Here is a 21,637-nt window from a genome sequence, read left to right as displayed (position 1 = left end):
AACAGTGACATCTCAAACTCCATTTAAAACATATTGTCAAGTTAGTTTTCACACAACGGGTGAATGAAACACCATAACATGAAGCATAAATGTAGGGCTGGGCGCCGGCACCTCTCCTCCCCCCTGCACTGCAGCTCTGGCTGCTTCGGGTGCAAACAGCCACTTTGGACGCTGAAGTGCCCAGCCCTAAGTTTTCTAGACCCGTTCTTTGTAATGGTTTTGAAGTACATTAACATTAAAAAATTGTGATCTCAGAACTAAGTTGTAAATACAATTTGACACTGCTGTTGATGTAAACCTAACATTCAGGGCCATCCCATGCAGTTGCACCCTTCTAAGTCTATTGTCTTCAGTGAATTTGGAAGGGTGTGTAAAGTAGCTGCTTCAGGGTATCCGGTTGCTGACAATCTCATGGGACTATGACTACTTTTTGAAAATCTCTCGTTGAGTTTTCAGATTCACATAGCATTTTACAGCAGAATTAGTGTTAATTACTAGTTTGTATATGCAGTGTTAGTCACCAGTAAAACTCAACAAAGGTTGTGTTTAATAAAGTCAATAACACTCAGGTTTTACCACCGTTAATAGATTTGTACATATTCTGGTTAAATAGCAGCTCTGAAGATATAGTTCTAGGAAACAAACATTATTTCTTGTTTCAAGAAATACCAAGTCTTTCTGTTTCAAGAAATACCATGTTTTTGTTTTAAAAAGCATTTCATTTTAAGTAAATATGCTACAAATATAATAAACTCTAGTTCATTACTTGCTCACATAAAATGTGGGATATGTTGCAGCATAAATTCAAGAGGTTAGCATAAGAAAATAGAATCAGGTATGAATATGCAAGATCTGTAGTGTGCATAACGTAACAGCATAAGAAGAATATCCTGCAGGGGGCGTTGAAAGAGATGTATTTAGCATAGTTAAACTAGGAACTTCCTGATATTTTTCGAATACTTCCCTTCATTGTTCTGCTTGGCTCATTGGGGACTTCCTGTTCATTTGAGCACACTTCCTCCCTGCATATAACACACTTGAGGGTGACCTTAATATAGGATGGTGATCTAAAATGTCAAAACCAAGATCCAGTCAAAAGAGTAAACAAGCTCTTCAGAGTGGGTGTGGACTACTCACAGCTGTTAATGAAATGGCATATTAGGATGAATCTGAATAATATACACAAGCCCACAGGGAAGAATAATTACTATTCCAAGTACTTATTGTGTCAAAATATGATAATATGAAAGTTAGCTGGAACAATGTTTGCAGATTTACACAAGAACTTAAAAGCAAAATCTCAGGCTTCCGTGTCAGAGTGTCCTGGACAATAATTTAAAATTAAAATCCACAACGCTGAGAGACAGCAGTATTTCTGACTGATTTCTCAATGTTTCCATTTTTAGGGACACTTTGATTTAAAACAGACTTTCCATCCTGATCTTCACAAAATTCAAAAGTGACACATTCCATTTTTTTTATCCCCTGTGAAGACATCCTGTGAAGGGTTGCTACATTTCTCTTTGGCTCTTGTGGCTTTGAAGCTTCTTCATTCCCCAGCTGCGGCTTGTACATTTTATTCTTTTTCTTTACCTGAAGTAGGTAGGGTTCTGGTTCCGCATGCAGACCAATGAATCAGCAGTGTCCTTTTGCTATGCTGTGGAACTGGTAGCATTAGAATCTGTAAAATTTATCATGGCAACCAGGCCCTGTCAGATAATTGTTCAGTGTTACATTTGTAAGTACAAGGGCGAACAGAACCATAGGAATTCATGGACATCAGCAAAAGCAAATTATGCTGTTTTGTCTTTAGACGATAATGGCTCATGGCTGCTATCTTTCGGATGAGGAACTGAAACTTTTTACTTGTAGAGGAGCTGCCATTGCACATTGCCCCAATTCAAACACAGCGTAAGTAAAAACAGTATTATTTATTATAAATAAATGTGTTAAATAATATAAACAGGATGCTTTTTCCCAGAAAAGGCTATCTTCCATGTTTTGACTTTTCAATAAAGATAACTTGAAGATTTACATAATTTTAAAATAGAATAATCGGACTGACGCCAAATGGCCGGGGGGAGGGGAGGGATGGATATTTATTATGATTTATTTGTGGAAGAAGGAGGTTACATACATCTGATTCCCCTAGTACTGATGTGCACTGATATGATTTCTGTATGTTCTAAAGTTGCCCTTTCCTTTCCTATTCTACCAGCCCTGTTCCTGTACCTTTAGCAAACAGTCTAACACACTGGAAGTGCAATTTTAAACTGAGTTAATCTCATCTAAATTTATTGATTTCAGTGGGTTCAGACTGGATTAAATTAAATTAAGCAGGTGAAGTACTTCTAGCTTGAAGGCAAAGTGAGGGGTAAGTCTTGATGGGGGTTTTAATGGGGTTGAGACTACTGTGACTGCCTCGAGCCTGTAGGGAGAAGCGGGAAATAAATCTAATAATAATAATAATAATAATAATAATAATAATAATAATAATAATAATAATAATAATAATCTGCATTACAGAGTAAGTGCAATTTCTTTGATACCAGTGAGACTCCAGGAGGTTAGTCTGCCTGGTGGTTGAAAACACTGAACTGGCAACATTGTGGGATATGAAGGTGAAACTGAGGGCTGGATCCCAAGGGAATTTCTTTTAAGAAAAGGGGGGAAATTTTGACAGCTCTCCCCTCCCACAGCAAACCTACAAGTATACCCTCATGGTGGTCTTGGGCTGCAGAAGGTTGGGGAAAAGCAGAGAATATCACTCACTATTAACAGGAATCAATTAATGGACATTTTGTGTTGGATCCAGCCCAGGTCTTTCAAAACAACATTACTATGCCAAGCTGAAATTTCTATAAAAAAACGAATGCATGCTATTTCAGTCCTCTGATGATGAGGCCATGTGTCAGGCTCAGAAAGTGGAAATGCTGCCAAAATTGACATGACTGTGTTGAGTTTTTCCTCTGTAAGCTAGTTGGGGGGGGGGGGGGGTAGAGGAAGACCTGAGTTAAAATTTATCCGAACTCAGCAGGATCCACAGTGGAATAAACAAAGGAGTTCTTAGTCTGAGGAAGAATGCTTGCACTCGAAAGCTCACACCTTGAATAAATCTTTGTTGGTCTTAAAGGTGCTACTGGACTCTGATTTTATCATGCATAAACATCATACCCTATGAGGTGGCATGATCATATGAATTTCCCTGGCAGTAGTGGTCAATGATTTGCAGTAGGGTTAAGTGAAACTGGCAATGACGTTTTATGCATGGCGGCAATTACCCGTGCTGCTGCCATGCCATTGTGGCAGGGCACGATGCCTGTGTATGCATGCTGGGCTGCTCCGGCGTAGTCCACGGGGGCGCTTTATGCTGGGGCCAGGAGGGACGGATCGCTGCCAGCTGAGGTAAGCTGAAGCAGCAGGGGGGAGGTGGGGAGGGTCCGGGGGAGTGGGGGGGCAGGCCCCCTCCACACACTGGTGGGCGCAGGGGGTCGCCCCTGCCAGCTCTGTGGCTCCATGGAGCCCACCGGGGCGTGCGGTGTCCCTACAGGGACACCATAGGTCGAGGCTGGGCGGGCCGAAAGAACTGGCGTTGGTGATTATGCACAGCGCCGGCCCGCCTCAGCCCCTGCCGGCCCCCGGCGTACCCAGGAAGCTGCGGAAGTTCCTGCGTTTGCTTAACACGGGCCTTCCGTAGCCCTGGGTCAGGACACGCCTGATTTTCCCCGAAGTGCTACCGCTGCCAGTGTGGGCATTATGGCCCTTGTGAAGACAACATATTAAATTATTAATGGTCTTAGATGCTATAATGACCGTTGTGGGAAGACTCCAAATGGAATAACTAGTTTTGGCTACATCTTTGTGTTTTGTAACTGTTTAATCTGGATTTATCCCCAGCTCCCAACTGTGAAACAGAACAAGGAATATGAGGAATGGGAGAAAAAAGGAGTAATTTTATTCCAAAAGTCCTTTAGATTGTCAAGATTTATAATGGAAATTAATGTACACAAACTCTTTCTTCTCAGTTTATAGGCCTTGACTCTTGAAAAGATTTTAATGTTGGAAATTTCACAACCATGCTTCTGTCTCAACATAGTCTTCTGTGATTTTTCTTAATTATCAAGACGGCTTCTTTCTCTTTTTGTCTTTCCTGTATCTAGACTATGTAGTGGCTTTTTGAATGTGAAAAAGGTTCTGAAGTACAATGTGAAGCTTGGGCTTGGCACCGGTTAGTAATTTACTATGTAGTTGCTTATTTTGATATCTGCGTTAAATTCAAGATGTTTCATGACCTGTGACCTACATAGGTAAAGGATCTTATGTCCTGATTTGAATCGGTGCACCAGTTAAACTCATTTAATTAATAGCTTTCTTTCTCCCTTCCCATAGAAATTCTTTTTTCACTCCTGCTCGAGCTTAAGCTCTTTCAGTTGTAACCCGGTTTTATGGACTACCTTGTCCAAACAATTGAAGAGGTCTCCTGTTTTATATTACATGCATTTTTGTATGTAAGGGCTTTTTCTTCAGCATATTAGCTTGGATCTAGCAATGTACAAGCAGAAACACAGTGCAGTTCTGCAGATACAAGATCTTGTGCAGCACACTCAGTGCTTCGGTTCGCTATATAGTTCAGTGCAGCTTAAGGGTAGAATAGAAAAATCCTTGTGTAGGCTTGCCCTGGGCCTTATAGCATAGGATCTGTTTACTTCTTAAATTAGCTGGAAGAATGGAAGGTCCTCCAATGGTCTGCTAGGCTGCCAAAGCCCCCATGGGCAAGTATGACTTTCCCTGTTGTATGCCTGGCTGTCAGCCTACAGGCATTTAGAATGAATGATTGGACATCCAGTTTGGTGTAGTGGTTAGGAGCCAGTTTGGTGTAGTGGTTAGGAGGGCAGACTTCTAATCTGGCATGCCAGGTTCGATTCTGCGCTCCCCCACATGCAACCAGCTGGGTGGCCTTGGGCTCGCCACAGCACTGATAAAATTGTTCTGACCAAGCAGTAATATCAGGGCTCTCTCAGCCTCACCCACCCCACAGGGTGTCTGTTGTGGGGAGAGGAGTGGGAAGGCGACTGTAAGCCGCTTTGAGCCTCCTTTGGGTAGGGAAAAGCGGCATATAAGAACCAGCTCTTCTTCTTCTTCATCCTTGCCAAACACTGACCAGTGCAGAAATAGAAAATGGGCATATGCTTCTGATTTGTCTTGAGTGCAGTCAGAAGTATGTGCAGGTTGTACAGTATAGCTGATATTTAGGAGGACTCGCACTCCATAAAACAGAAAACTTTACAGGATTCACTAGGGCAGTGATCCCCAGCCCCCAGTCCGGGGACCGGGACCGGTCCGTGGATCAGTTGGTACCAGGCCACGGCTCCTCCTCATCCTCCTGTGCCGCTGGCTCACCTTTGGTGCTGTCCAGCAGCTGCCATGGCTGGGGCTCCCCCTCGGCATGGCACCATATAGCTGCTGCTGGCAGCGCCCCCCAGCTGGCGGCGGGAAGACAGGGATGCCGGCAGGAAAGCAAGTGGAGCAGGACTCAGGTGGCAGTGGTGATGTCCCTCGGCAAAAGACTACCCCCCCCCCGCCCAGCCCTCAATAAAATTGTCAAGCATTGGCTGGTCCCCAGTGATAAAAAGGTTGGGGACCACTGCATTAGGGGAACCCCAACAGGAGGCCTAGCAGTTGCAGAAAAGTTTCCTCCAGTAGAAACTTCCCTCTGGACACATCTGTGTCCTAATAATGAGCCTGTGACTCCTAAACTGCATACTTAATAAAATGTATGGTTTTAGACACTGCATATTCCCATGGGCTGATTTTGATTCTGTTTTGTTACAGATGTTGCGGGTGGCTATTCAGCTTCCATGTTTGATGCTATCAGAAATGCGCTTATTGTATCAAATACCTTGAAAATTAATAAAGAGAATGAAGAAGGCTTAACTCTGAAGGAAGTTTTTCAACTAGCTACTCTTGGAGGAAGCCAAGGTAATAAAGCATACTTTTCTACCTCCAGAAAATACAAATTAAGCAAACACATTCTAGGATAGTTTTGTCAGGGAGCCATAGAGTATAAAGCTACAGCTGATACGAAAATACATGAAATGTTCACGCTTGTATCCATAAATGATATGACCTACTGGTTGTCTGATAATCCATAGATTTCAAAATCTGAATTTTGTACTTGTTGAGTTAATCTCTGAATGAATGAACCCTATTGCACAGGGTTGTTGTGCAGATGAAACAGGAGACAAAAGAACCAGTTTCGTCTGCAGAATAACACTGTGCAGTGGCTTCAAATCTGTGGAGAGTTGCAAAGAAGAAAGAAACATGGCTTGGCTGTGTCTAACCCCCCGCCAGAGCAGTATTTTAAGTAAGAAGGGGCTTTTCTGTGGCCTCCCTGTCAGCCAACTGTTTGGCAGAAGGGGAAAGTCCCCCCCCCTCAAAAGGAAGGCCCTCAGGCTCCCCTGCATTGCTCTCAGAAATGCCTCCCTCCCCTCAGTCAGGGCCTGTCAGAGGCTCCTTCGCAGCAGGCCTGAAGGGGGGGGGGGAGCACTCTGCAGCCTCCTGCCAGCTCTGTCAGGGTTCTGAGGCAATTTACAGTTGGACATGACAGTTAGGACAGCCTTGGGGCGAAAAGGGCTGGCACAGCCTGTGTTCTCATTCCCTTGGCAGCCCTGCTGACCTCCTCTCCCTCCAATGGTCAGGAGCAGACTGGCAGCCATGTCTCCAGATTGCCTTGGAACTCTGGTCTGTCCTGGTGTGGGCCCAATTGGAAGGCGCTTTTCGCCTTCCGATTGGCCCTTCCGCTTGTCAGTCCGGGGCCAATCCAGGAGTTTTGATCATGGACACAGCCCACCCCAACTCTCCTTACTGTTTTATTAAGAGGGAACAGATACCTATATTAAACTCTTCATAAAGTATAGCTGAGTGGTTAAATGGGATCTGTAAATGATGGCTCCAACCAATATATGTACATTGTATCCTTTTTGGAGACCACCTCCTATGTGATATGTACCTAGGGTCACCACTCTTTGCTATTATTTAATTCTGTGCTGAGAGTGTATCTCATGTGCGTCAGGAAAAAAAACTATGACAATAGGTCTCTCTCTGTGCTCCCCTCCATCATTGACTACCACCCAACATGAGGCTTCAAAATAACTTCATGCTGGTCAGTGCTGCTCCCAAAAAGTCACTGTCTCTAGGCCCTCTTGTGACCTGTGATGACTGTGTCAATTTGACTAGTTGCCTACCGGTATTTGTGTTGAGGACTGCTCCCTGCTCCATTTCATCTTGCCCTGCCTGCTTTCCCTGGCTGCTTCCACTACTTTCTTGCTGATGTGGCCTTCCAACACTGTTCTGTTGCTTCAGTCACCTAGTTGCTTCAAAGTTGCTTCAGTCACCTAGCTCGGTGCTGGTGATGGGGTGGGGGGGGGGGGGGGTGGAGGGGTTCTGCTGGTCCTGACATTATTGTGGTCTGCTGGCTGGCCCGCAGAGCTATGGATAATTTTGGGGACGGCTTTGTCAGCCATAAGTATTTTGAGTAATACCTTCTCTTGACAATGTTTCCCTCCAAAATTCCCAGTTTTTCTATATAGAAAAAAATGGAAAAATAAAACCTTGGGATGAAACTGGAATGTTTTCTGATTATTTTTCAGTCCCCCTGTCCCCCCCCCCCCCCATCCAGTATTAACACCTCTAGATCAGAGCACTACATTTTAGGCAAACTTTTTTGAGGGGGAAACATGCTGAGGTTTAATATATTGATCTCTTACCCCCTCTTGTGTTTAATGTAGAAACTGCACCAGTTTCTAAAGACCTTTTTAAAAAGCCATTTTCCTTTTCTTTATGTTAGTAGAACTGCCACTTGTGGCGCAGAGTGGTAAGCGGCAGAAATGCTGTCTGAAGCTGTCTGCCCATGAGGTTGGGAGTTCGATCCCAGCAGCCGGCTCAAGGCACCATGAGGTTGGGAATTCAATCCCATCAGCCGGCTCAAGGTTGATTCAGCCTTCCATCCTTCCGAGGTCGGTAAAATGAGTACCCAGCTTGCTGGGGGGTAAAACTGTAATGATGGGGGAAGACACTGGCAAGGCCACCCTGTACTGAATCTGCCATGAAAACGATGGAGGGCGTCACCCCAAGGGTCAGACATGACTCGGTGCTTGCACAGGGGATCCCTTTACCTTTACCTTTATGTTAGTAGAGTGAGGCAGCTCCTTCCTTGGAGAAAATTTGAAGTGGTGGGTACACTGCTTGCCTTGTCCTCTGATAACCATGTTTGTAATTTCAGCCCTCAGTAAAGCCCACTACTGCACAGAAATACAAACCTGGCAGTAGACTTCAGTAGTAGCAGTATTAATCTTTTGTCTTATGGAATTGTTCAAATACCCAAATGGACAGATTACAGTGTGGAGCAGATTCAGTGCCTGATTCCCCCCCCCCCCCCAGCAGATCGGCAATACTTTTCTTGGGGCCCAATATTTGGCTTTATGGACCCAAATACTCCTGAAAAGAGATAGGGGTATTTAAGTTCGGTTGATGCCGTTTACTTGGATTTTAGTAAAGCTTTTGATAAGGTTCCCCATGATGTTCTGATGGATAAATTGAAGGACTGCAATCTGGCTTTTCAGCTAGTTAGGTGGATAGGGAATTAGTTAGAGAACCGCACTCAAAGAGTTGTTGTCAATGGTGTTTCATCAGACTGGAGGGAGGTGAGTAGTGGGGTACCTCAGGGCTCGGTGCTTGGCCCGGTACTTTTTAACATATTTATTAATGATCTAGATGAGGGGGTGGAGGGACTACTCATCAAGTTTGCAGATGACACCAAATTGGGAGTACTGGCAAATACTCCGGAAGACAGAGACAGAGTTCAACGAGATCTGAACACAATGGAAAAACGGGCAAATGAGAACAAGATGCAATTTAATAAAGATAAGTGTAAAGTTCTGCATCTGGGTCAGAAAAATGAAAAGCATGCCTACTGGATGGGGGATACACTTCTAGGTAACACTGTGGGTGAACGAGACCTTGGGGTACCTGTGGATTGTAAACTAAACATGAGCAGGCAGTGTGATGCAGCGGTAAAAAAGGCAAATGCCATTTTGGGCTGTATCAACAGGGGCATCACATCAAAATCACAAGATGTCATAGTCCCATTGTATACGGCACTGGTCAGACCACACCTGGAGTACTGTGTGCAGTTCTGAAGGCCTCACTTCAAGAAGGATGTAGATAAAATTGAAAGGGTACAGAGGAGAGCGACGAAGATGATCTGGGGCCAAGGGACCAAGCCCTGTGAAGATAGGTTGAGGGACTTGGGAATGTTCAGCCTGGAGAAAAGGAGATTGAGAGGGTAAATGATAGCCCTCTTTAAGTATTTGAAAGGGTGTCACTTGGAGGAGGGCAGGATGCTGTTTCCATTGGCTGCAGTGGAGAGGACACGCAGTAATGGGTTTAAACTACAAGTACAACGATATAGGCTAGATATCAGGAAAAAAAATTTCACAGTCAGAGTAGTTCAGCAGTGAAATAGGCTGCCTAAGGAGGTGGTAAGCTCCCCCTCACTGTCAGTCTTCAAGCAAAGGTTGGATACACACTTTTCTTGGATGCTTTAGGATGCTTAGGGCTGATCCTGCGTAGTGCAGAGGGTTGGACTAGATGGCCTGTATGGCCCCTTCCAACTCTATGATTCTATGATTCTAAGTTGATAATGAACACCTCATATGGCAGGGATTATGCATTAGAGGAGTTTTCAGATACCAGGAGACAAAATGTGCCCCCTCAGGCTAGCCTAAAATAATGTTTGATTCTCTGGAGATCATTCATGCTAAGCAAGCCAGCTCATTTTCTAGTCAAGTAGTTTTGTTCCTTAATGCTACATCTGAACAACTGTTAAAGAGAGAGTGCACAGAATCAGAGAGATAATTCAGTGTGAAAATTCTACACATATCCTTTCTCTAAGGAAAGTGGTCTAGTAGTTCAGGAACAGGCCGCACTTTCTGCTCTGATTCAAAGAATTAGTCTGACTAATATGTATCTACCCCATCCAAATGTGTAGTGTTTTGTATGACCACCTCATTTAATGTTCCACCTTTCTCACTGAGAATGACAGATAGTGTGAATAACAGCCATCTGTGAGCTTGTCTTGAGTTGTCATTGATGCCTTCTTCAGTTTGAATATACAGGAATTTAATTTTGTTTAAGTTGTTGCTTAGTAGAGCTGGAATTATAGCCTCAATCAGATTTCACCCATATAGCACTGGATTTTACATGGGAAATAGTTTGTCTGATGGTGTCAAAAACTACTGTTGGTAGTTAATTTGATTTCTCATTGCATGCTCTGGAGGAAATACTCTCCTCTCTGGACAAAAGGATAGTCCTAAATTCTAAGAACATTTTTATATGTAGCTTGTCAGTGGTTGGTTAGAGTGGATTCTTTCCCAACAGAGAATGGTAGCAAAGATAACCCAAGGATGATAGCTCAGTGGTAATGATCTAGTTGGCCATTTTATTTCCATTGGAAGATATTGTATCTCCTGTATAATCACACATCTGTGTGCAGAACTTGCATGAAAGAAAAGGTTAATGTATTAACTGATATTGTTTTATAGCCCTAGGTCTCGATGCTATCATTGGAAACTTCGAGGTTGGAAAAGAATTTGATGCGCTGCTTATCAATACCAAAGCTTCAGATAGTCCTTTTGACTTGTTTGCTTCTGATATGTTTGAGGTAATCAAATACTGTATTATAGGGTTTGTTATACTTGCTTTTCAGAGCCTCTTGTGGCGCAGAGTGGTAAGGCAGTGATATGCTATCTGAAGCTGTCTGCCCATGAGGCTGGGGGTTCAATCCCAGCAGCCGGCTCAAGGTTGACTCAGCCTTCCATCCTTCCGAGGTCGGTAAAATGAGTCCCCAGCTTGCTGGGGGGTAAACGGTAACGACTGGGGAAGGCACTGGCAAACCACCCCGTATGGAGTCTGCCATGAAAATGCTAGAGGGCGTCACCCTAAGGGTCAGACATGACCCGGTGTTTGCACAGGGGATACCTTTACCTTTATACTTGCTTTTACCAGCAAGGATAAATAATACTTGTTTTTTTCCTTCCCTCTTTTTAGGACAGTGTCCAGAAATTCCTGTATCTGGGTATGTATTTTTCTGACCTAATTGCAAACCAGATATCCTTTTGGCTTGGTTAAGCTAAATGTTCTTTTAAAATAATATTCAATTGTCTTCAATTTGCTGTCATAGAATTTCAGCTTACTAAATCTATCTTAAAATAATATATTTTTGTTGAATGGTGTTTCATAATGATCAAATTGAAATTGGCCCATCTGTTGTTTCAGTCTAGCAATTAGATTCTTTGTATAATAAGGGGATTGCATGTGAAGAATTGCTGGTCTTTACAAACATCCACTGTTACCTGTGGGCAATAAAAAAGTCAACCCAGTGACCTACACACCTGTATATAGATTGGTACTGGAAGCCAATGTCCATGAACACAGCTTGCAGTTGCAGATGCTCATATGTGTTAAGAAGGCATTGACTGGTGCCCTGGCACAGTGTCTTGGAAAAGACACCTCCCCATCCATTGTTTGATATGGAAAGGAAGGCCTATGTTGTCTGAAGCTTCTGCACACGGGCTCACTTGTTTCGGTATTTTGGAAAACCTTTTTTCATAACACTCTTCCTTGTCCCAAAGGAGCAGTTATCTTTATTGCTTGTGATGTTTTTAACATGCATTCAGAAGAACAAAAAGTGAATTTAAATATAGGGCCTGCTTATTCCTGCAATGCTGCAAGAGTAAAATGACGTATAAACTCCACGAGAAGAAAGGGCCTTTCATGTTTTAAATTGTACCTTGTTCTTCACCTTGGACATAATTAAGGCAGACTCGTGTATGATGTCATATGAAGGCATATAAATATATATATATACTAGTATCAAAGCCCATTTTAAAAATGGGCTTTGAAAGGCTTCCCTTTGGGCAGCAAAGCCCTCTCGCTGCCTCTGCGAGGTGGCAAGAGGGCTTCGGGGGCCGAAGGGACGGGAATCCAATCCCCCACACTGCGGCCACTTCCCTTCGGCCCCCAAAGCCCTCTCGCCGCCTTTCAGAGGTGGCGAGAGGGCTTTGCAGCCCAAAGGGAAGGGAATCCTTCCCCTCCCCACGGCCGCTTCCCTTTGGGCCACAAAACCCTCTCACTGCCTTGCAGAGGATTCCTTTCCCTTCGGCTTTGGGGGCCGAAGGGAAAGGAATCCTCCCCCCACCCCATGGCCGCTTCCTTTTGGCCCCCAAAGCCCTCTCGTGACCTCTGCGAGGTGCATGCATCATCCTAATTCTTTGTTTGTGTGTGCTTGTATGTGTGATTTCAGGTGATGACCGGAATATTGAAGAAGTCTATGTGGCTGGAAAACTGGTGGTCCCCTTTTCAAGTTCAGTATAAGATTTCTGCATAATGTTCTGGTGGTAGTTCTGCAACTTGGGAGGATTGGTTAAAAATGCAGTGCCTTGTTGTGATGCTGTGCTCACTTTGTTTAGTATATTTCTGATTTACACAAATATTGTGAATTTCATTGGATAAAAAAATGTATTGTGCCAAAAAGGTATCCCACTTGTTTGAAGAGCCCATGGATGCATTCCGTGGATGCCTCCTCCCCCCCAACAAAGGAGGTAAACCTCAGCCCAAAATATACCAAAAAAAAAATATTTATCCTGTTGCTATTTTTTGTGTATATTTCAGTATCCTAAAGATATCTGGGATTTTTCAAGAAAACCAAAAAAAAATCCCCTCCAGAATCCCAGATATATTTGGAGTGAATTTTAAAAAACAGCTGAGAAGCTAGCACATATTGCTCCTCCCTCTCAGCTGTTTGTTGAGCTTTCAATTGCAGTCCCTTTGAAGTTTAAAGGGGCTCCAGAAACTGAGCTGGTGGAAAGCAGCGCACTCTTGGCAGGTTCAGGTCTGGGCTGGTTTCTTGTTTGAACAGGGCTGCCATCCCTAAGAGTAGCTGAGCTGACAGAAAGCAGAGTGCTCCCTTCTGGGTCAGTTTTGAGCCAGCTTCTCATGCAGCCTTGTTTAAATAGGGTTGCATGGGAAGCAAGCCTGAGCTCATGTGTAGACTAATTGCAGGGCAGCTGTTTGTCAGACTGCCTTCTGTAGTCTCTTTAAACACCCCATTTAAAGTGAATGCAGTAGAAAGCCCCCAAAACAGCTGATGTGTATATTTCTGCTCTGCCTGTCAGCTTTTTTTTTGCAGCTTTGCCACCCCCCCCTTCATTTCTTCTTCTTCTAATAGACCTGAAAAAATCCAGAATTTCCAAAAAAAACAAATAATCCTTAGATCCACATATTGGCATCTGGGATGTTTTGGAAATTCTGGATTTTTTCAGATCTAATAGACTGAATTGAAAAATATCAGTAAAAAAAACTTGCACAGTCCTACCCCCAACCCTTATTTTAATAATAGCCATAATACTTATGTCTCATCAGATTATTGGGACTTCTCTCATAAAATGGAGGTTTGCAAGTTCTGGATAAGCAGAAGGCACTTCTGCATAAGTTCAGAATGAGAAGGAGGAGCTGATTTCCCTTCCCAGCTGCATTGATTTGTGCATGCTACTCCAGAGGGTCCCTTGGACTTCTGGAATAGCTTTTCAGAGAAGGGAACCAGAACAGTTCTGATGTCCTATGCTCTTTGCAGTCTGGCACAGCAAAATATAATAGTAAACTAGGAAAACATAGTCATTTTTTTCATCCCTAGTAACAAGAGACAATACTCAGGAATTATTCACAGGGAGGATTAAGAAGGGACAGGCCAGGAAAAACTGAGCACAAACCCAGATTTGTCCTATTTTTTAGCAATCCTCCTTTGTAACTATTTCATGCATTTTGTTAACATCATATTTTATTCTTCCCTTGAAAAGCACTTTCACTTGAGGTTGAAAGATGAACAGAAAGATCACAATCTGCTATATTTGCCAATTCATGATTGGAACATTCCTAGAAATTTTAGGACTACAGTCTGTGGAGTGCAGGGTTTTGGAAGAGGGACCTCAGTGGGGAGTAATGCCATAGAGACCACCTCCAAAGCAGCCATTATCTCCAGGGGAATTAATATATAGAAATCAATTGGAGGATCTCCAGACTCCAACTGGAAGGTGGCAACCCTACTTTCTAGTCTCCTTTCTTAAAGCACCACTAACTATGTGTGCATTTTTAGCTTTGTCATAAATCTCATTGGGTCAAACAGTTGAAACTTTCTAATCTCAGTTCCTGTTTCAGATCTGAGCACCTGCTTTGTTCTAGGCAAATAGGCTCAAAAATACATACTTTATATCTAAAACAGGTCTCAGGTTTAATCCAAAGTGTATTTACTTAAAGAATCTCAGGTAACTGGTGTATAAAAAGACTTTTTTTCTGCTTGAAACCCAAGAGAGCTGCTGCTAGATGGCCCATGGGCTAAGGCAGCTTCAGTGCTTCAATATACAATGGGAATTCAAGCTGGATAGCCTGGGAGCCATTTTGTAGTCTCCTAAAATAGAGAAACACTTCTCAATAACTTCATTAGTATTTCAGCAATGGTATTTATTAAATTTCTAAAGCACCTTTCTCCCACAGGGCTCAAGGCTGTTTACAACATATTAAAAATACATACATATACACTTTATTGATAACACTAACATTCTAAAAAATAATCATTGACTACCAGAGACCTATTATTTACCTGGCAATTTGGATGTTCATTGCCTAAGAAAAAGACGTTGCTTAGTTCTAAGCAGTCTGTATAGTCCATATGAATATTAAGGGCCAAACCAATATTACATGTCTATGTGGGTAACATCATACCGCTTCTCCATTTGAAACAGGAAAAAAAACCCACTGAATATAGTTGGGATCAGAGAAATAGCAGGAGGAGACTTACATTATCCTTTCTCCACCTGTTATTTCCGTGTTCTAAATTTCCCTTTCCTAGAGATGGACACATATCTGCTCACAAACTCAAATTCATGACAAATTTTGGGTAGTTTATGGTTCTTGAACTGAAGTTCATGGCAGGTCAATCAGTACAAACTTTCCAGGAATTGTCATATAGTTTGTGGTGGTTTGTGCTGGTTTGTGAATAGATACACTTCCAGCAGACTGTCTCCACTCAATCAAAATGTTTACCAAACTTGAAAGCAACAGCAGGAGAGGAATTCTCTAGTCTCGGTTCCCTGGGCGTTTGATGTTTCTAGCTTGCATGCAGTTCCCCCAAAAACAGTTTCCTAGGGCATCTTCTTTGGGGGGGGTTAAAAACTTGGGCACCCTAAATCCAATCTGTACATAACATGGAGGGTATGTAGAGAAGCATGAGGGAGATGTCTCCTGTGAGTTTGATGCTTCTAGCTTGTATGAGGCCTATTCTACTGCATTACGAACCTCCCAAATTGAACTGTTTTGTTTGGCGACTAAATGTTGACAGTTTGTGGTTCTTGAACTAGGCCTACTGTGAACCACTGGCTGAACTGCATTTTCCTCCTTCATGCTTATTCCTACCCACTCCAGTTTTCTCTCTCCATGGCAGTTTAAATACCTATTTCCTCATATTTAAACCTTTGCAAGAGGAGAATCTGTTTAGATGGGAGATCTGGAACATGGAAAGAGTGGCAGAGACAAGGTGAAGCACTCCTCATAGGATTGCTACTCCAGTTACTCCTCCAGAAGTGGCTTTTTTAGTTTCAACACCAATATGCATACCAATTTCAACACCAATTTACACCAACATGCATATATAGAATCTAATTTGGCTTTTATGATAGGTTTGCAATGTTTATCTATAGAAAAAGTTTTTAAATCTACAAAAGTCTTTACTAACCTCATATATTAGAACCTGCTTACATTGGGGGGGGGGGATGTATGGAAGTCTCATATGCTGACCTAAACAAGCTTTTCAGTCAGATAGTAGCTGTGTGGCCAACAACGTGGTTTGCTTTAGATCTAGCAAATTGTGTGAGAGAATCCTGGTGCCATTTAAGCAAGAAACCTGACCCAGAATCAGTGACATCCTTCAGTTTTCAGAGGTGCTGTCTGGATTCCAAAATCCTTGATGAAAGGGAGTAGAAGAGGGGGATGGAGAGAAAGTGGCTTACTCAAGAGGGAATACTTTTCCCTTTCAAAGATTCAGAGGAGGAAATGGTGTCTTGTTACTGCTTAGTGGTACACTGATTGTTAATATAGAGTGCAGCTGGTTGATAAATAAAAGCACTGTCAATTGCTGCAGTATTATATTAAGAAGGTGTCCCAAGTTAAAATATCTCTTCAGCTATGGACTCACTGGGAGGCCTTAAGCAAACTACTGTATGTGGGTCAGTACCCTGCTCCATAGTATGAGACCGGTGATTGCAGTCCAGGCTTAAGGATTGCTATGATAATGTATGTGAAGCACTAAGGAAAATAATCATATAAGTATTAATATATTACAAAACAATGATTTGCACTGACAGCCAGGCCAGTGCATGTGGTTCCCAGTCTGGAAGGAGAGCACTTTCAGAAGGTTGTGTACCTTCTTTTAATTCTTTTCATATTGTTGTAGGATACTTTTAAATCACTGTCATGCAGTATTGTCCCTTTTCTTTTTTCAATCTAATTTTTTTGAGGAATACAAAAATAATGACATATTATATACAAAAATGTTATTTAGAAAAATGGATATACATACATAGAGTTTTTATTTACCAATATTTATCTTATATCACCTTAATGTTCCAGACCACAAACTGCATTTTACCCACAGTTAACATATACAGATTGGAGATCACGTGTTTCTTTACATCTTAATTTCTGCTGTTCAGTATAGTCTACTATGGGACTCCATTTTCTTCTGAATTCCAAGGTTGATTAATTATTACTTGTTTAAGTTTTGCCATTGTCCCATATTCCATCAGTTTATTTAACCAACCCATAATATCTGGTAATGATTGTTTTTTCCATCTTGGTCTATATTTATGGGGGCTGGTGACATCAGGTCTTTTTCCGAGGTTTCTTAACAGGAAAAGGTGATGAAACCTTCATGCCTGTTCATTGTGGCATAGACAAAATAGAATCCCTTGGCAAATATAGGTCAGTTGCAAAGGGAAAGTAGATAAAGGAGGGGCAAGACCTGATATCACCTGAGGGAGTTGCACTGATAATCAATGATCCATTCTTGTACATGGTAAACAGAGGACATACACATAAGACAAGCATCTGTTCTCCATCACTTTAATTCTCAGAAAGTTTGATACTGGATGTGTTTTCTTTTTCTTATGTCTTGTTTCAAAACACAATATGGAGACAGGGTAGATAATGAAAATCTAGATCATTGGAAACAATTGCTTCAGTTTGCACTTTGTGGACACAAGCACCTTTAAAAATATATACAAATGGAATTTCTTTAAATGTTTTGATCTGTCTTCATCTTACTGTGCCACTTGTTAAACTTCTCTTTGAAGATGTTAAAGATGCTGCTGCTGAATATAGCCTGTGCTTTATGCAGTTATTTGGATTATTTCTATGTGGCAAGTAGAGGCCTACTCTTTAAAATGTTTCTTCGCCTGAATGTTCTGTGTCCTGCAGTATCTGCAAGCAGAGATGGTTTAGTGAAAAAGAGGGACCACACTTTACTTATTGCAAATACTTTCTCCCAGTGCACTGAGTGTGTAAATTTTTCTTTAAAAGACAAGAGGACCAATAAACAAAGGGCTTCACCCTGATGCTTACACCAAAAATATAGGGCTAATGTTTATAAAAACAATCTAAACACTGAATAGGAATGTTTCACATGACAGTTCAACATCATTGCTGCACAATAACCACAACAATTCAAATATTAGCCAAAAGGTTAATTGTTAGGTGGAGCTCAGTTTTTAGAGAGCATGGATAATCTTTATGCTAGCATTGATTTGCTTGGAACAGAAGTGCAGCTTTCTAGCTTTGGTTCTGGGAAGAGCTAGTAGCATTTGTGTTGCTTCCCCATGGAGTGCTTGCCCTGTACTGCACCACGGACAGCAGTAGCTTTCATTTAGGCTTCTGCCTGACACTGTTGCATATTCAGCCACCACCTGCGTTTTTACTGGCTCTGTTGTAGGTTTCAACATACCTGCTTTGGTACTATTTCTTTGGGTAGATCATACCCAAAGGTGGTTTGGGGGAAGTCTGTGCAGGAAGGTTATATATTGCATCTTCCTGCCCTCATCTGTTTCCTTTGGATCCACTATTTTCTTCCCCCCTTTGTTGATGGATTTATAAAACTATGTATATTTTCACTATTCTGTCTTAACTCACTGGAGGTGAGAAGCATAGAGGGGACATGGTGGCTACAAGGGGAGATCTCTATGCAGAGGTTCTGTTGCTGCTGCAAATGATTTTGTATTTGTAGCAGCAATAAGAGCAAAATGGGAAATTACCCCCATGAGGAAAAAAAATGGTGTTGTATCTTCTAGATTGTTCTTCATATTTGTTCATTTGCACTATGGATGAAGGTCAGACAGTTACTATTAAACCAGCTGGCCCAATTTTTTCTGTCACCAGAAAATTTCACACAGCACTAAAACCAGCAAAATGAGGAGGGGGCACACACACAGCCATTTTAGCTTTGCATTTGATTAAGGTAATTAGCATATTAACAAGGCAAGGAAAGATACTGAGAGGTTTATATTGCTGGCTAAATTTGGGATGTACAAAATGTATGGAGGGGAGCACTCACCTCCTCTTCAGCATGTAATAAGCAAGCAGTGGTGGCCTGATGCCATTTTGCTGAAATGTTAAACTGCTTTTTGAAGAAATACCAGGCCTTATCTTCTTCCAGTCCATTTTTTTCTGGGTAAAAAAAAATGCATTTGGAATAGTGATTGTTGCTCTGTGTTCTGGCTGCTTTGTTGTCTGTTGTGCCAAATAAGCACCTTTGTTCAGGTGTAACAAAATAAAGATATTGTGTTTACTTTAGCTGCCTTCTGACTGTTTGCTGTGGGGAGAGGGGATAAATATTGCCTCAGGAATAGCTCAGCAGAAACGCAGGCCAATCTTGCATATGTCAGAGGAATTGTGTGCTGGGTAGGCACCTTGAGAAAAGACTGGCTTATCCACCACAGGCTTTAGGCTAAAAGCAGACTTTAGGGGGACTCATTAGCACTTCGAATGCCTGCTACTTTGAGGGAGAGAATGATTGAGCATTGGGGGAATGGGGAAGATTTGAACCCATGGTTTTATTCTTCTAGTACTTTAGAATGTATGGATCAAATGCTGCCCTTGAAAAGGCCTGAAAGAAACAAATCAAATGAAAAGGAAGACGAAGAGTTGGTTCTTACATGCCGTTTTCTCTGCCAGGTGACTGAAAGTGGCTTACAATCGCCTTTCCAAAGGTGGTTTGAGCATTGTCTTCCACAAATATGTTTACTTGAGCAATGGTGAGAGAGGTCTCACTTCTGAACATTAATCCTGCTTGCACCAGGATGAATGGCCAAAGTTGGATTTATATGGTGAATACAAACTCCTTACTATGGCCTTCCTTTTGTGTTGCAAGCTTAAGCCTGTTATTCTCTTGGGCTGCTAAAGGAATTCAAGCCTATCCAGATTTTTCAGATTAAATGAGCATGTTTGTGTGTGGGAGGGCTTGCTGGGCTGCTTGGAACTTACAACAATCAAACTTTCAACTGAAGACCCAAAATAAGATAAGTTTATACATGCATAAATTTTAAACACCAATTTTAAATACTCATTTCAGTTATCAGTATTGCACTGTGGTGGGGGTGGAGGAAAATGTTGTCAAGTCACAGTGACCCTGTAGAGTTTTCAAAGCAAAAGACATTGGGAGTTGGTTTGCCATTGCCTGTCTCCACATCACAGCTGTGGTATTCCTTGGAGGTCTCCTAACCACATAGCAACCAGGGCTTGACCCTGCTTGCCTTTCAGGATCTGATAAGATCGAGCTAGCCTGCCACCATAGGAATCAATATTTAAGAGAATGACACCTGAATTCTGATAATGTACATAGCCTGAAGCCAAAGCAATTCATCAGCCAAGATATTTTATATGGATTTTTGTCAAATGTATTGAAAAATGAAAGTTCACCTCTGAGTACAGTAATAAAAATTGACAGTTTAAACTGTAGATTCAATGAGTAGCTGTGTTGGTCTGAAGTAGCACAATAAAATCAGAGTCCAGTATTACCTTTAAGACCAACAATGATTTATTCAAGGCATGAGCTTTTGAGTGCAAGCAGTCTTCAACAGACTGACGAAGGGTGCTTGCACTCGAAAGCTCACGCCTTAAATAAATCTTTGTTGGTCTTAGAGGTGCTACTGGGCTCCAGTTTAAACTGTAGTTTCTTCTTTTTGCGCATCACACCATTATTTCTCTTCTGTACTTTTTCCATAATAGTTTTTAGGATATATATTTTTAAAATTTGACTAATATGATTCTTGGGCATCGCCTGGCCCTTAGTAGGGGTCATGATACATCTCACATTAAGCACTTTGAAGAATTGTTCTTTGTAATAGTAGAAACTCAAGCACATGCTTTATTTTCAACTTGCAGCTGGCACTTCAGCATGCCTAGCTTGTTGTACATATTATTTATGAAGATAGCATTAGGGGTTCTCTCTTAGGATAATACAACTAATTTAATCCATCAACTGATGGAGAAAGAAAATAGCCCTTAATGAAACTAGAGAGTAATATACTATAACCAGCATGAGGTGATGCATGGGGAGGGAAGGAGCACCTATTATCTGAATGCCCTACTGCCTTTCCTATGAGGAATAATGCTTTGGCCTAAATTGTACAGCCGGTGTGTTGTGTACATAAATTGCTATTCTAGCTCCTTGAAGGTACGGCAGTCTACAAACATCAATAACAGTTTTAACATGTCAAGGACAACAGTATTTCTACAGGTCATGAAATCTAATGATGGGTTACTCTTCCATGGTAATTGTCTTATTCTTACCAGATGATTCTATCCACAGTTAATAAATAAACATCACAAACTCTTGACTTTCCCTCATCAAATAAGAGCTAAAAAGAAAGGGCAATCCAGTGCCCCCTACTACTGATTCAGATATTACACATAACCCAAAGGACAAGTTCATTTTTCATGACCCTGTGGCTCTTTAAATGTTAATAGCCAAACTTTTACCTGGAATCCTCAACTGAGCTTTAACAGACAATACTAAACACAGTACAGCAGCACAAAGTGACAATAGCAGGTTGAATGATCTGAGATAATTTAATTTGAAATGCACACACAAAAAATTCTGCCTTCATTTTTAATGCCTCTTTATACAAAAATGTCTCTTTAATGTCTCTGTACAGAGAGCCAGTTTGGTGTAGTGGTTAGGAGTGTGGACCTCTAATCTGGCATGCCAGGTTCGATTCTGCACTCCCCCATATGCAGCCAGCTGGGTGACCTTGGGCTCGCCACAGCACTGATAGAGCTGTTCTGACCGAGCAGTGATATCAGGGCTCTCTCAGTCTCACCCACCTCACAGGGTATCTGTTGTGGGGAGAGGTAAGGGAAGGCAACTATAAGCTGCTTTGAGCCTCCTTCGCGTAGAGAAAAGTGGCATATAAGAACCAACTCTTCTACAGCAGCGGTCCGCAAGCTTTTGGCCACTGCGGACGGCTGTGGCGGAGTG

At 42.1% G+C, this 21,637-nt stretch overlaps 1 protein-coding gene across 7 annotated transcripts in view; it reads left to right on the top strand.

The window, feature by feature from the left end:
- Positions 1–18,951, top strand: part of GDA (guanine deaminase) — an 82,776-nt gene extending 63,825 nt beyond the window's left edge. For all 7 annotated transcript variants that reach the window (XM_077344803.1, XM_077344801.1, XM_077344796.1 and 4 more), the window contains exons 9-14: positions 1,814–1,911; positions 4,161–4,228; positions 5,833–5,979; positions 10,602–10,720; positions 11,107–11,134; positions 12,362–18,951. In XM_077344803.1, the coding sequence (XP_077200918.1) occupies positions 1,814–1,911; positions 4,161–4,228; positions 5,833–5,979; positions 10,602–10,720; positions 11,107–11,134; positions 12,362–12,432 (531 nt within the window). In that variant the 3' untranslated portion in view covers positions 12,433–18,951. The remainder of the gene's footprint in view (positions 1–1,813; positions 1,912–4,160; positions 4,229–5,832; positions 5,980–10,601; positions 10,721–11,106; positions 11,135–12,361) is intronic.
- The last annotated feature ends 2,686 nt before the right edge of the window (positions 18,952–21,637 follow it).

Source organism: Paroedura picta, chromosome 7, assembly GCF_049243985.1.
Source record: "Paroedura picta isolate Pp20150507F chromosome 7, Ppicta_v3.0, whole genome shotgun sequence".
Classification (NCBI taxonomy): Eukaryota; Metazoa; Chordata; class Lepidosauria; order Squamata; family Gekkonidae; genus Paroedura; species Paroedura picta.
The sequence above is the reverse complement of the archived record's forward strand: the minus strand, read 5'-3'. Positions and strand labels throughout refer to the sequence as shown.